The sequence below is a fragment of the Serinus canaria genome, chromosome 2, assembly GCF_022539315.1.
Source record: "Serinus canaria isolate serCan28SL12 chromosome 2, serCan2020, whole genome shotgun sequence".
NCBI lineage: Eukaryota > Metazoa > Chordata > Aves > Passeriformes > Fringillidae > Serinus > Serinus canaria.
The window spans coordinates 101209435-101223091 of record NC_066315.1 but is presented as its reverse complement, the minus strand read 5'-3'; the positions used below and the strand labels follow the sequence as shown (position 1 = coordinate 101223091).

General features: G+C 38.4%; 1 protein-coding gene across 6 annotated transcripts in view; it reads left to right on the top strand.

Moving 5' to 3' along the window:
- PTPRM (protein tyrosine phosphatase receptor type M) overlaps positions 1–13657 on the top strand; it is a 443671-nt gene that overhangs the window by 278820 nt on the left and 151194 nt on the right. For all 6 annotated transcript variants that reach the window (XM_050971530.1, XM_050971533.1, XM_050971531.1 and 3 more), the window contains exon 14: positions 11745–11877. In XM_050971530.1, the coding sequence (XP_050827487.1) occupies positions 11745–11877 (133 nt within the window). The remainder of the gene's footprint in view (positions 1–11744; positions 11878–13657) is intronic.

Sequence of the window (13657 nt, the reverse complement as noted above, 5' to 3'; positions counted from 1 at the left end):
TGCCACTGGAGAGTTTGACAAATGTTTTTAAGGCAATATTATGTGGATTGCCTCTGTTTTAATGTGCAGGTGAGCATTCAGATGTGTTACAGTTAAACAGAGTAGTGCAGCAAAGAAGAGAGTAATACTGTCAACTTTAAGCAAAAGTTACAGAACATACTGTTTTGGATAAAATAATGTTTCAGCAATTCACTCAGTTTAATTTCATTGAAATAGCTTAAATTTGAATAAGTATCTGAGCCACATTTGTCTGCTTGGAGTAACAATTCAGCACTGTGCAAGCCATAACTGCAGTTATTGACGAGTTTTTAACACCTTCTTCAGACAATATATTGAAAATGTTCTTTTCTGCACTAATGGGAGTTTGACTGCAAGAACAATGATTTTAGAGCTCTGAGAAAGACACTCAGATGTATCTGTGCATTTAAAAGTCTTCGTTTTTCAAAAATTTTGAATATTCATTTCCTTCCCTTCATCTGATTTTCTGTCAGTGCTGACCACTGAGAAGTTTTTGTGTACATAGAAAATTCCATGCAAATGAAAGTTGAGTCACAGTTTTCCATAAAACTGAACAGAAGTTGGTGTCTTGCATGGTTTTAAGCTGTCAAGAGGGGAAATAAGTACTATGGGGTTCTGTTTAAACTTTTGAATTCACATTGGAAGCACAAAGTGAAAAACAGAGGAAAAATAGTAAATTCTAATTGGTCAGAAGCAAACAAAGTATTCTATAAACCTTTTTGAAGCTAAATAGTCGCACTTCTTAGTATGCTGTTATTGAATTAGACTGCTTCTGGTAAATGAGTAAATGTGTCAATAATTAAAAGTGAAAAGAGCTGATCATAAAAATGACTGTTCAAGGCATTCTTAATCTAGTAGGACAAGTGGAGATTTTCCTTTAACCCCTAAAACCTCCAGGAAATAAATGAAAACCAAAATGTTAATCAGTGATAAATATTCAGAGGAGGCCTAATCTATTCTTGTCCCTGTACTAGAATATTGGTGCATTCAAAATTATTTCAGTCTCAATAGGGTTTTTTATTGGCAATACTATAAAAATTTCTGAAATGTGAACAAAAGAACTGCTACACTGTATTGGCACAAACACAGATTTAGAATTCTGTGGAATTATATTTCCTTTGTGGTGCTGATTCTGCTTTCCAGTTCTTCTATCTGACCTTCCTGTCCCAAAACAGTGTTGACTCTGAAATGCTTTAAAAGAAAAAATGTTTTGAGTCTTTTTTCCTACTTTTTTATAAATTTATCACAAGCATATTTTTCTATTTTCTATTTCTTCATGCATCATTACATGTATAATTCCATTTATTTGTTAATAGAATGAACTGTGTTCATTCTATGTTCATAATTATGTCATGTTTTCTTCCAGGAAAATGTGTGGGTGGTGAAAAATGAGAAGTAAATTCCAAGTGTGATTGTTTTTGAAGGATTTCTGAAGAATCAGAATCCTTCAAAAGGATTGCAGTGTGAAGGGAGGTTGGTAGTGGAAGTCACCAGGAATGTCAGCCTCATCTCTGAGCCAGTGGCAGCACAGGCCAGAACATCCATGAGTGTTCAGACCTTCCACAGGGACACCTATCCTGCATTACCCTCGGCCCCTCTACTGCTTGTGGCAAGGCAGCCAAGCCTTCACTGACTTTCCATTTGAAGCTGTTCGTTTGTGTTCCTCTGCTGAAGTCCTTGGCTGACAGCGAGATCAGGAGATGATACCTCACTCTGCTACTTCCTGCCCATAGCTTCAGGTTGTTTTGTTCCCATGCTGGATGTGATCCCTTGCATTCAGGGATGGAAAATAAAACAGCTGTGTTTGTCCAGGCTAAAAGCATCTACTTTTGTAGCTGAGTTTCACCCTGAATAGGTGAGCTCCAGAAATATTACTGTGATCTGATTTCACATCTTCCCCACTTGCTAGAAGCCAATGGAGTACTAGAAAACCACATTTTATCTCCCTTGAAGAGGGCAGAGTCCTCTTCAGTCTTCAAATCCACACCTTTCTGTTTCTAGAAAACAGCTGAAATAAATTCTTAGTGGTGTTGGATATGTCTTGTCATGTCTCAGTATACTTTCAGGAGTAGATCTAGTGTTGAAAGCATGGGAGTCAACAAGAGGTCTCCTTCAGAAATAGGTGAAAGTCACATACATTTGCTGGGCCTGATGGTAAATTGTCCACTTCTTCTAGAGGGATGGCCTGAAAGTGGTGCTGACTTGCTTAGAAAAAGTTTTAGGTATGGACAGGATCAATGCAGACTGCTTACATTTCCTCAGAGCTAATTGGAGAGAGTTTTTCTTCTCCCATGAGTACTGTTGATTTGAGGTTGTATAGAGGACCATAAAAGCAAATGTTTCAGGTCTAAAGGCTACCTTTGTTGTACATTATGTACCTCTGTGACTTCTTGTTCACAGAAGTCAGGGCCATAAGATGCAATTGCACTTCCAATGGCTGCAAGTGGGACATGTTCACAGAGCAGCAGCTGGGAGCAAGCCCTACATTTAAAACCTGCCATTTCAGTCCTTGTTGGTGCTTCTGTTCTCAGACCTCCTCATTTGTATTCAGTATGATACCTACATGCATACAGCTAATAGGATGCAAGTATATTCTCATTACTTCTCAGTCAACCTTGATTAGAGATGTGTCTCATCATACTGGTGATTGTTGTGTTTGTGTAGTCAGAGAGTAGTTGGTAAAGAAGCCCAGTTTCATCTTTCCACAGAAGTCAGGAGGATTTCAACTTTTATTTCAGTGGTGGGAGCTGTTTTCACATGTGCTGCCATGACTTTTCCATTTTTTGGCATAGAGGTCTGCAATGTGTTCCATTGTGGCTCCTTCTTTGGCCACACATAGTGAGTACTTATAAATATGTAACCATCCTTTTTTTCTTTATAAAATAGACTAAAGTGTGTGGAAGTACCCTTTAGGGCCATTTGAAAGCTTAAGGTTCCAAAGACTTTATTACTTTTTTTTCCTTAGTAAATTATTTATTTCCAAGAAGGAGATACACTGTGTGAGTATATTTGAGACTTGTTAATAATTTCTGGTTATGGTACAGCTATTGAGTGTGCTTTAAACATCCCTTGATGATCTCAATGCTGTTAAAGTGTGAGGCCTTATGCTTTCTTCTCAAATGTATGAGGGCTTCCAGCTCCTTGGATGCCCACAAGAGAGGAAAATTTTTATGAAATTAAATTATTTAAGTTTCTTTGCTTAAATGAAAAAGGCAAAGAGGAGCTAGTAGACAGTATAGTGGCTTTGTTTCAAAGGAAAAATGAGCTCTTTATCAACACTTGCTTGAGGTTTTTTTAAAAAACATAGTCCCCAGAAAAAAAAAACAGTCTAAACAGTCTGGATTAAAATCCTGTTAAAAATAGTTTGTGATGAGACCAATAGATTGTGATGAGACCAAAAGTCAAACTGGGAATTTCATTTGTTTTAGGCATGTTTTGTAAAGAATGCTGTTATTCCTGACAACCAGAAATGCAGATGTTGAACCAAAATAGTTTTCCTGCTCACATGCATGAACATGAATCATCCACCAGTGAGAGACACAGTTCATGTGATAGTCAGTTAAATGAATCGAATTCATCAGTGAAATAGTTCTTTGCATGTCTTTTCATGCAGTTCTTTGTCACTTATATTTACATTTTCCTAAAGAATATCACAAACAAAATTAATAATTCATAACTATTGTTACGCAGCAGAGCCTTATTTTGATACTCCCTTCTTACCACAGACCTTCTAACAATTCTGTATTTAAAAAACACCAAATAAAAAATATACCAAATCCACATCATGGTCCTTGGGAAATACAGAAACCTTTTTCTGGGCAAAGAGGATATGTACACAGCAATATGTATTGTGATGATGATCATAAATTGCAAAGAAAATACCCTCCTGCTAAAATGTAAATGCTGCTTGCCCTTCTTCCCAGACTTCAAAAAAATTGAGTGGTGAGCACATCATGGGAGGGAAAGTCAGACTATGTTGATTTCAACACTTAAATGACTCCTATGCTTACCAAAATAGAATGAAAACATGTTCTCTGCCATGTACAAAAAGTAGAAAAAGCATTTCCAAGAGAAACCAGGAACAGAAAGGAATATTGTAAAAAGAGAAGTAAACAGACCTTGCTCTTGCCACATTTCCAAAATAATATATTCAAGACATAGTCTAGAGAGAAAACTGAAAAAATGCTGATCAAAACCACCTTCTGGCACAAAGTGTACCTGCCCAACAACACCTCATAACTTCTGCCATATGGACAAAAACCTGCAGTTTTGAAGGAGAACAAGGAGCGCTGATTGGAAAGCTAACAATGAGGATGGCAAGGGAGAACTCACTCTCCTAGCTGGAGTTCTACCAGGAGTAATAGAACAAAGACTTTGTTAGCAGGATACATGCTGGCTAGCAGATGAGGACTGAATGCCAGTCACTTACAGTATAAAGAGAAGAGCCAGGGTTTTAATTCATTTCATCTACAGATCTGTATGTGTTTTGGGTCTTCTCCAAGACAGGCTCAAATCCTGGCATCTGGAATGAACTTGAAAGCGTGTCAGACTGGCTTTTCCCTCACAGCATGAATAATGCTGCTGCAGATTTATAAATAAGGGTACCATTTTTTGCAGTCATGGGTAAGATGAAGGGAGAAATGGTGTTTCTGGAGGAAACAGGACATTTTGCACTGCTGCCCTATTGCATTGTGTTTTGTGATTAAGGTTTGTGATTGGGTTTCCTGTTGGTCATTTGACATTTACAAGGACCTACCTCTGTGAAGCACCTGTTTTCATACCAAGACAGACATATCAGCATTCTTTCTTACTTTGTATGCTGCCTTTTATCTCAGCCCCTTGCTTTTGGAAACTTTGCTTTTCCTACCTTTATGTTAATGAACCTTTATGTTACTTCCTTCCTTGAAACACCCCAACCAACATCATCAACTGTAATATCTGTAAGTCCCTCAAATCCCTCCTGAAGATCTGTTTCTGCTGTGGTGCTAACTGAAAATGCTGAGTGATACCAGGTAGTTAAAAGAGCAGGAAGGGTAGAACTATCTGGGTAATGCAGATGCACCTTTTTAGGGGGTTTTGCCTCCCCCTTCCCCCTGTGATTGCTACACCTGCCTCCTACAGCCTAGCTCAGCTAGGTTGTGTGCTTTTAGTGGCAAAGATTACTTAGCTGTGTGCCTGCCCTGTTCTTAGCACAGTGGGGCTCCCAGTCTGATTTACAGCTTCTAGCTCCTACTATCATACAAATAATAGGCAGTAATGATAGTAGCCTCTGTAATTCATGTTGTCCTTGGGGAACATGGGCAGAGTCTTTAAAGCCAAGTTTTCATTCTTCTCACTTTGTGGTAGGGACAGTAGGAGCCTAGTGATGAGTGTTCCAAGGAAATCATCATATCTCTCTGCCTCTCTTCTGCCTTGTACCATTTTGCATTATTTCTGCCACCTCATCACAGTGCAGCTGTCACACAGGGGTATGATGTTTCATTTTCCTGACTCACTCTGTAGAATAACTCAAAAGTAGGTGCTGAGATGTGATAGTTGAATCTCATTGCCTGCATAAAAAAATCACAGGGTAGCTACTAACTCAGAAGTTGGTTTCAAATTTGACTGGAAGATAGGATGATCTGAACTAACTGTATTAGTACCTTAAGGCCTTGTAAGGTTAACCATTACATCAGTTACTGGAGCACCTGTGGGTGAAAGGTTTGCAGGCGTCTAACCAAGCAAGTACCTTTTAAAAGTGTAAAGCTGAAGAAAGGAAGCACAAAAGGCAGGAACTACAGTCAGCCTTGAGTGGGAGAAATAGCATGAAACTGGTCTAGTTAATTAATAGAAGAGATTATTTTTTTAACTCAAATCAAACAATAAACACCTGGATTTTTTGAAGACTGCTTTAGATTAACAACCTTTAGCTAGTTTTTACTAGTAACAGCACAAATCTTACCCCTCTCTTTATAAGTATAACCAGCAGTGCCTAGACTTTTGAGCCAGGATTATTTTATTGGTTATTCTGTTCTGTAAAATGGTCAGTTTGTCACATGTCCCGGCTAGATGGTGACAGTGGCGGGGAGACAGTCCCCTTCTTTCAGGGCTCCACAGAATCCCAGCTGCCAGGGGAGGCACAGCACGGGCCTGGGTGGCACTGGGTTACTTTATTTGATGTTACACTCCCCAAGTCTCGGGGTCCCAGGCCAGGAACTGGGAGCAAACAGCGGCTTATAAAGGGGGACAGGTCTCAAGGGAGGATACAGTGTTCAACTAATCAAGAGCACTGGGGGTGGAACACAAGGGCAAGGGATACAAGGGAAGGAAAACTGCTTGGGACAGGGGGGGTTAACAACTGCATGTGGGAGGAAGGGGTTTGAGACTTGGCAGAAAAGTAGCTAAGTAACAAACAGATAAACTGACACCGGGCTCAATTGAATAACAAAGGCAGGTTTGTGTCCCTCTAAAACAGGGGGAGAAAAAACCCCAAAAGGACTACCAAAGTACAAATCAAACAATAACCTGCAAAATAAAAACACACTGCAACAGTCAGTCATTTCTAAGTACATTTTTTGGGGTGAAAAGCAAGTCCAAACTTTGTTCATTTACAAAGAGAGAAGGAAAAAAAGAGTTTATTCAGTTTGGTAGAGGTCCATTTCTTTTACTGGAAAACATTTTAATTTTTCTTGAAAAACAAGATAGTGCTTGCCTCAGAATTAAAGAATGATTATTTTGCTCACATAATTCATTCACTTTAGCTTTCATTATGGTGAAAAGTAGTTCTGCTACAACCTTTTCTATCCATAAGCTACCTGCAAGGGATTATTCTTTATGAAGTTTTGAGGTTGATGATAGCATGATACTTACACCTCCTGAGTGAAAAAGGAAAGGCAAATTTTCCACCAAAGGAAATGGCAGAACTAGAAATACTTTAAAGAGAGAGTCGGATTTTTTTTCCCCAGTGTTTTAACTTGTTGTGTGGAAATAGAAATTTATCTGCACAAAGTCATTTAAGAATTCAAACTCTGGCAGACACTAAGACAGCAACTAGGTATAATTCAGTTCTCATTCTGAAGAGGGAGTAAGATGCCATGAACTGGCAGAGTAATGACTAAACTTCAGAGGAGATTCCAGTATTAAGAAAAAGTTAATGAAATAGGTCTGAGAGTAAAAACTAAGTTGTTTCATGGGTACTACTTAAAAATATTATCACTGAGGCTTGCAAAGTATGGAACAAAATGAGATCCATGAGGAAAAGTCAGACCAGCTGAATGCCGTTCTTTCTCAGTGAAGGAAAATAAACATATTTCACATTTTAAATGCTACTGTTGGGAGAGCCACAAAGAATGGGAAATCAGTCAGTGAAAGGGAAATTGTAGTTGCTGACATTAACTAGTAAAGCAAATATCTAAGGGTATGGAACCAAGCAATGTGACTGTCTTCCACTGTATTCAGCAGAGGAAGCCTGGGGAAATACTTTGCCAGGTTTTTGCAGCACCTTAGGGTTTATCTTTAAGTGTATCTCTGTTTTTCACTTCTGGCAGGAAGCACTCTGCCTTGTTTTCATCAAGTAAAGACTTTCCAAAGTCAGCACCTTAATCTTTTTTAAACTGGCAGGAAACATCTCCTTGTCCTTTCATTTTCTAAGCAGCTCCCTTGAGCTATCCTCCACTCGCTGCTCTTCAGTGACCTATTGTCTTTCTAGAGATGCACCACAGTGTATATGTCAGTTTAGCCTTGATTCTTGCAGCTCCACTAGGAAGAGCTAGTGCTTTCACACTGTGTTCAGCTTCTGTTTTCTGAGATTGCCCAGACAATCTCAGAAAACAAAAGTGAAGGTTTTTTATGCAAGGCTCAAAGTCAGTCATTGTATGCAAGGGTAGAATCAAAATCTTAAAAGTAAAACTAACAAAAAAATCCAAGTAACTCATTAGGTCCACTGTTGTGAGGAAAAAGGAGTAGGCATAGCTCAGTTGTTGGCATCAACTTAATGACCTGTTTTCATTAAATACAGATATTTTACTGGAGGCACAGAATTAGTCTTGTAGCTATATATTCTTAAAGGCTCCAGGGCAATCAAGGACATTAAAAATTACTGTGTCAGACAAAGAGGTTGCAAGAATGGTAATAAAATAAAGAAATAAACCACCAAGACTAGATCATCATGATAAAATAGTGTATCAGTAACACTGTTTCTGTAATGAAAGATTGCATTTCACTCAATATTTTTAGCATCTGTCTGTTCAGCAGAGTAAAAGAGAAATCAAAGCCCCCTTTTTTTTAAGGCTTGCAATAGTGCTTTTCCACATCTCTCTTGAAGACATACAAACAAAACCAAATGCACAAACGGACATTACAGTTTATCAGGAGACAAAATGAATTTCAGAACTACTGCTCTGAGTTGCCTTGCTCCCCTTAGGGACAGCTCACCTTTCTCTCCATGGTGCCGGTGCAATTGCCTGTGTGAATATGGGTTAAAAGTCAGTTAAGAAGTAATTATGAGGTGAGAGGCAAATATCATTCAGTCAACCTCTACCTATCAGACAGAAACATAGGAGAAGTAAAGTGACACTGCTATTCATGGTTAATGCACTTTAGTATTTAATATTAAATGCTGTATGGTATGTTTATTAAATGCCTGGAAGAGTTAGTGTCAGGGCAGCAGCTCTTGATTATGATGCTAGATGGTATGATTTAGCAGAATGCTAAATGCTAGATGGTATGATTTAGCAGAATTCACATGGGACTATGAAGAATTATAGTGGGATAAAAGCAAACAGAATTAAGAGGTAGTACCAACTCAAATTTCAGTCTTGATAAGTGCTAAAATGTAAATTTGAATGGCTTTTAACTTGTAAAGGGTTCAAAGCTGAGCACTGCACTGAAGAAAGGGCTGCATGTTTCACCGTAAACAATACTTCCAGTGTCCATCTGATGTTGAAATAAAACCAAACAGAATAATAAGGAGTATAAAGAATAGATTAGAACACAGCAATTTCCTTAAATCCAGTTGTAGAAAAACTGAGATATGTTAAATGAATAAGCAACATTAAATAACATGCAGAAAGGTAATCCCAAATTTCTAATGCTAAGACTCAAGGAATGTTCAAGAAGGATGGAAGTTCTTTTCATTTACCCAAATAGATTTTGGAAACCACTAAGAACAATAGTGGAGCAACATGTCAGCAAATAAATAGTCTTCTGAATGGAAATGAAGGAGAATTGAGATAATGCCAATATTTGGTATAATAATTAATGATAGGGGTTTTTAAAAGGCTTGTTAAACATCATGCTTCCAGTTTAAGGCAGCCTCTATTGTAAGGCTGAGTCTATCACTGTGAGAAGCTGTATCCTGTTTTTAACTTGGCATTAAAATTCTTTTCATAGACAATTTGAGCTGATTTCTCAATCAGATAATCAATAAATGATACAAAATGGGAGTTGGAGTGTCCTGATGTTAGGCTCTGTGTCGCTTCCTGTGTAGGCTTTCTTTAGAGATTTTGCGTTAGTGGTGGATTCGCCAGCTTGTTCAGTACTGCTGTCAGGATAATGCTTTGTGTGATGGAAGGCATTTCATGAAGGTTGTGCTCCATCATATAGAGAAAATGTGTGTGCTTTGAATATGGTTTTCTCTCCTCTGTGTAGTGTAAGTGTAGCTGGTTCCACTGAACTGAGGACCATGAGCTGCCAAAGAGAAACACGGTACTGAGATAGAACACATTGGATAGTACTGTGAATGGTTGCCTTTACTTAATTTTACTGTTTAGCCCTCATATTCCCAAAACTAATGCTGGAAGCCTTAACATAAGCAATGAAACCATAAGGCAGAAACTGTTTTTAGCAAGTCGTTACTGATGAGTATTCCAGTTGGCTAAGGTAACCTGAAGGAGATAGTGAAGGATAGGCTTTGGAAGGAACTAGTCTTAGAAGCTACATCTGAAAATATACTACTTGCTGTTGACTTTAGATTCCTTCTTTATTGGGTTTTAGATTTAAAAGAGAGCTTTGGAGTCCTTCATATGTCTTACCATTTGCATCATACTTGACTCACTGCTTCCTGTTGGCCAAGTGCAGCTCAACAGCTGTTTTTTGCATGAAATGCTCTAGATGTCTTCTGAATATCTACTGCAATATTGAGTGCTGTGAAGAGTACAGCAATATAGAATTTAAAACATTTTTTATATAGGATACAGGAATATGAAAATAGAACTGTTTATTCAAAGTTTGAATCATCCTTTATTCATACAAAGTAAGGATTTTACCAATTCAGAAAAGTGTGTATGTATTTTTATCAAACTAATATTCATCTGGGACTGGGCACAGGCACAGCAAGCACATCATCTTCTCTGATTTAGCACTCATCTAAAGTACCTCGGCCAGAATTTTCCAAAGAACCTGGTTCCTGCAGTTAGCTCTAGATATGATTTGATTAATAGTTATCACCTTTTCTGGCAGGTTTTTCTGGCATTCCTCTTGGCAAGGAGTTTTGAAGATGCAGGCCAAAAGTGTAACTGTGGGCACTTAGAAATACTCTTAATCTTAGAATATCCTGGTTAAAATTGAGAAGAAACATTGGAAATGTTTTCATTCTGTTTTTCAGAAAATAGCTCTTCATGTAAATTGGCTTTTAATTTCCTTCCTTTCCAGAAGGAGAAAGTGAAGAAACAAGTAAAATATAGTTGGTGCTGTCAGAATCCTCTCTGAAACCCAGTTAGTGGTATAAGAATGTGGTCTTAAAAGATTACACTGCACTTAGGCTTTACTCTTCCTTCTCCCTTCCCAAAAAAGCTATACCAGGAAAGCAATCCATAAATCCCTGTGTCCATTTTATGGCATGGTGCCTCAAATGATGAATGCTGACACGTTTTGATTTAAAAAAAAAAATACAAGTCCATAAAAAATAAAATCAGCTTAGTGAATTGAATGTTGCTTCCTTAACATTTTTTCATCCTGAACTCATTTGGTAGGGGAAATGGATATTTCATCAGACATGGATTTGACGTTCCATCACATTATACAGTAAACAGTACAAACGATGTTATTTTTTTTAAATGGAGGAGCTAAGACAGTAGCTGCTGTAAGGCACTGGTTATCTCATTTAAACAGATATTAAATGTAGGTGCCAGTGGTGTGATCATCAGCTGCTTCCCACTTTGTGAATAAATTGCTTAGAAGGAGTCTTTTTTCCTACCAGATGTGACCTAGATTTAGATTTCCAAAGGCAAAAAAAAAAAATCTATTGTGTAAAAAAACAATTGTGGATAAAATGCATGGTAAATGAGCTTATCTCACTTTTCCAGGTGTTTAAGCTAATATGTTACGGAATTACAGCTTCATTTATGAAAAATAATTGAGGAAAATGTTCCAGCAAATCAAATTTGGATAAAGGCTTAGTATAGTTATTGTGTTGTTAGCAAGTTTCTAATGGAAGAAAGAAAAGGGAGCCAGCACAGATAATAAAAATATAGAAATTTGTGAATCTGTGAAGAGGCTCCTGTGAAGGGTCAGGGCTGGCAGTGGTATCCCACCTATATTGTGGTTCTGCAGAATGTCTTGGAACAATATAAAGAATTATATTCCCGGCAATGCATATGAAAGCAGAAATTTTTCTTAAAAGACCAAGCATTGATATCTGTTTGCCCTGGATAAGATTAATGACATTAGTAGGTTAAGTGTATAAACATCAAAAGAATAACACCTTTATTCTTTTCCTCATTCCTATTTTGCTTTTGTCAATTCCCTAGGGGCTGCCACTCGAAAACCAGACCCGGAGCCTGAGAAGCAGACAGACCATACTGTTAAAATTGCTGGAGTCATTGCAGGCATCTTGCTGTTCGTCATTATATTTTTGGGAGTCGTGCTGGTAATGAAGAAAAGGTGAGCAATTTGTGGATGTTTTCTATGTCCATGTTCATATTGCATCTCCTACAAGCAGTACTCAGTTGGATATTGGTAAAAGTGTCCAGCCACCTTTGTATCCACAGAGAATTAATGTTTGTATCTTTGTTTTATATATAACAACTCAAGGTTAATGATTCCAGCACTCCTTACATCAGTACTGCATGATGGACTCTAATAATCAGAGAGTATCTGGTCCTGTATGAGTATCCACCCTATTTGACAGATCAGCTGGAAGCTAGATGTACTTTCATTTTTGCATGTAAAAGAAAGTCTATCGGGAGCTAGAGATAAGGTAATTTGTGCTAAGAATGAGGTCTGTATTGTTCTGCATAAGCTTTGTTTCCTGAAACAATGGAAAATGTTGCAATGGTGCTGAATGTTTCCAAATGCTGGTTCAACACACTCACATATTGAGATTGTTTTTCCTTGAATATCATTTGAAAACTGCTACATTATTAGAAGTGTACAGCTTTTAAAGCTGTTTGTCTTTCTCAGCACTGTAAGAGATAAAATAGTAACAGGAAAAATATAGCCAGGGAGGTTGCACAGATAAGAAAAAAATTCCATGTGATCTTAGAAGCTTATTCTAGATTGGGAAAAATTAATTAGCAAATAGAATTAAGGTTTTAGGTGCTGTAATGAGCAATGTGAGATTTTCAGCTGTTAGAGGTGGGGTTGGGAATGTGCAAGTGCTGTGTAAAGGGGATGAGTGGCAAATTCTCCTTCCACCTCTGCCAGTCTCCTTACCGTGTCCCATAACCCCTCACCTCTTTGCTATTCCCCTTGAATTATCCCCTTTTTTCCTCTGAGAGCAATCCTGGCCTGATTTGGCTCATCCCAACCCTGTGTGATTTAATTGTATGTTAACTAGTTTGGTTGGTCTGAGATAGTCCAAACCCCTGAGCTGCCTGAATTTCTTCCAGAATTTGAACAGCGGAGGTGCAGAGCAAAGGAGGCAGCTGTCTGACAGTGCCTCAGGGCAGGCAACAGAAGTAGCTGCTTTTCATTCTCCTTGAAGACAGAGGGAGGGCCATGAGTTAGAAGGGCTCTATGGAGAGAAAGGCAAGCTGTGGCCAGGGCTGGGGGCCAGGTCATGACAAGAGGTATGTAAAGAAGAGACTGAGACTTAAGCCCCAGGGTGAGTCTGGCTGGGGCAATGGAGTTTACCCAGTAACCAAGTCTACTCAATAAAGTACAGTGTAGCAGAGTTGAAGTCTGTTCTGACTTTGCAGTACTTTTTTCTTCCCACTTCCAATTTCTTGCATCATTCATACCTTCAATTTTAACAGTTGAACTCTCAAACTCCTCCCTAGGGCCAGACACAGCACTTGGCATGCAGGGAGGAAGGCTTCTTGTGTTTTCTGGCCAATCCTTCTTCACACAATTCCTGACCAGCATTCATCATACTCTCTGTTTAGTTCTGAGCCTCTCCTTAAGTGTTTCTGCCAAAGGTAGAATGTATTCACCCAAGGGAGACAAGTTATTCTTCATCTTGAAGGGAGAGCATTGCAGAATGATCCAAATAGTTTCAAAGTGAATAAGGTGTCCGGGTCTCTGGCCTAAATGGATGCTATGCCTGCTCCTGCTTAATTCTCTAGAGAAAAACGCTTTGATAATCTAATTATTAGAGGCAGGAGGGCTCAGATCCTAAGTGTTTGCATTAATGCAGAAGGGTACTTGATTCCTTCTGTCTATCACAGCAGAGTAATTATCATTCATAGTAATTCTGTTGTTAAAGAAATAGTGCCTTTTGTGA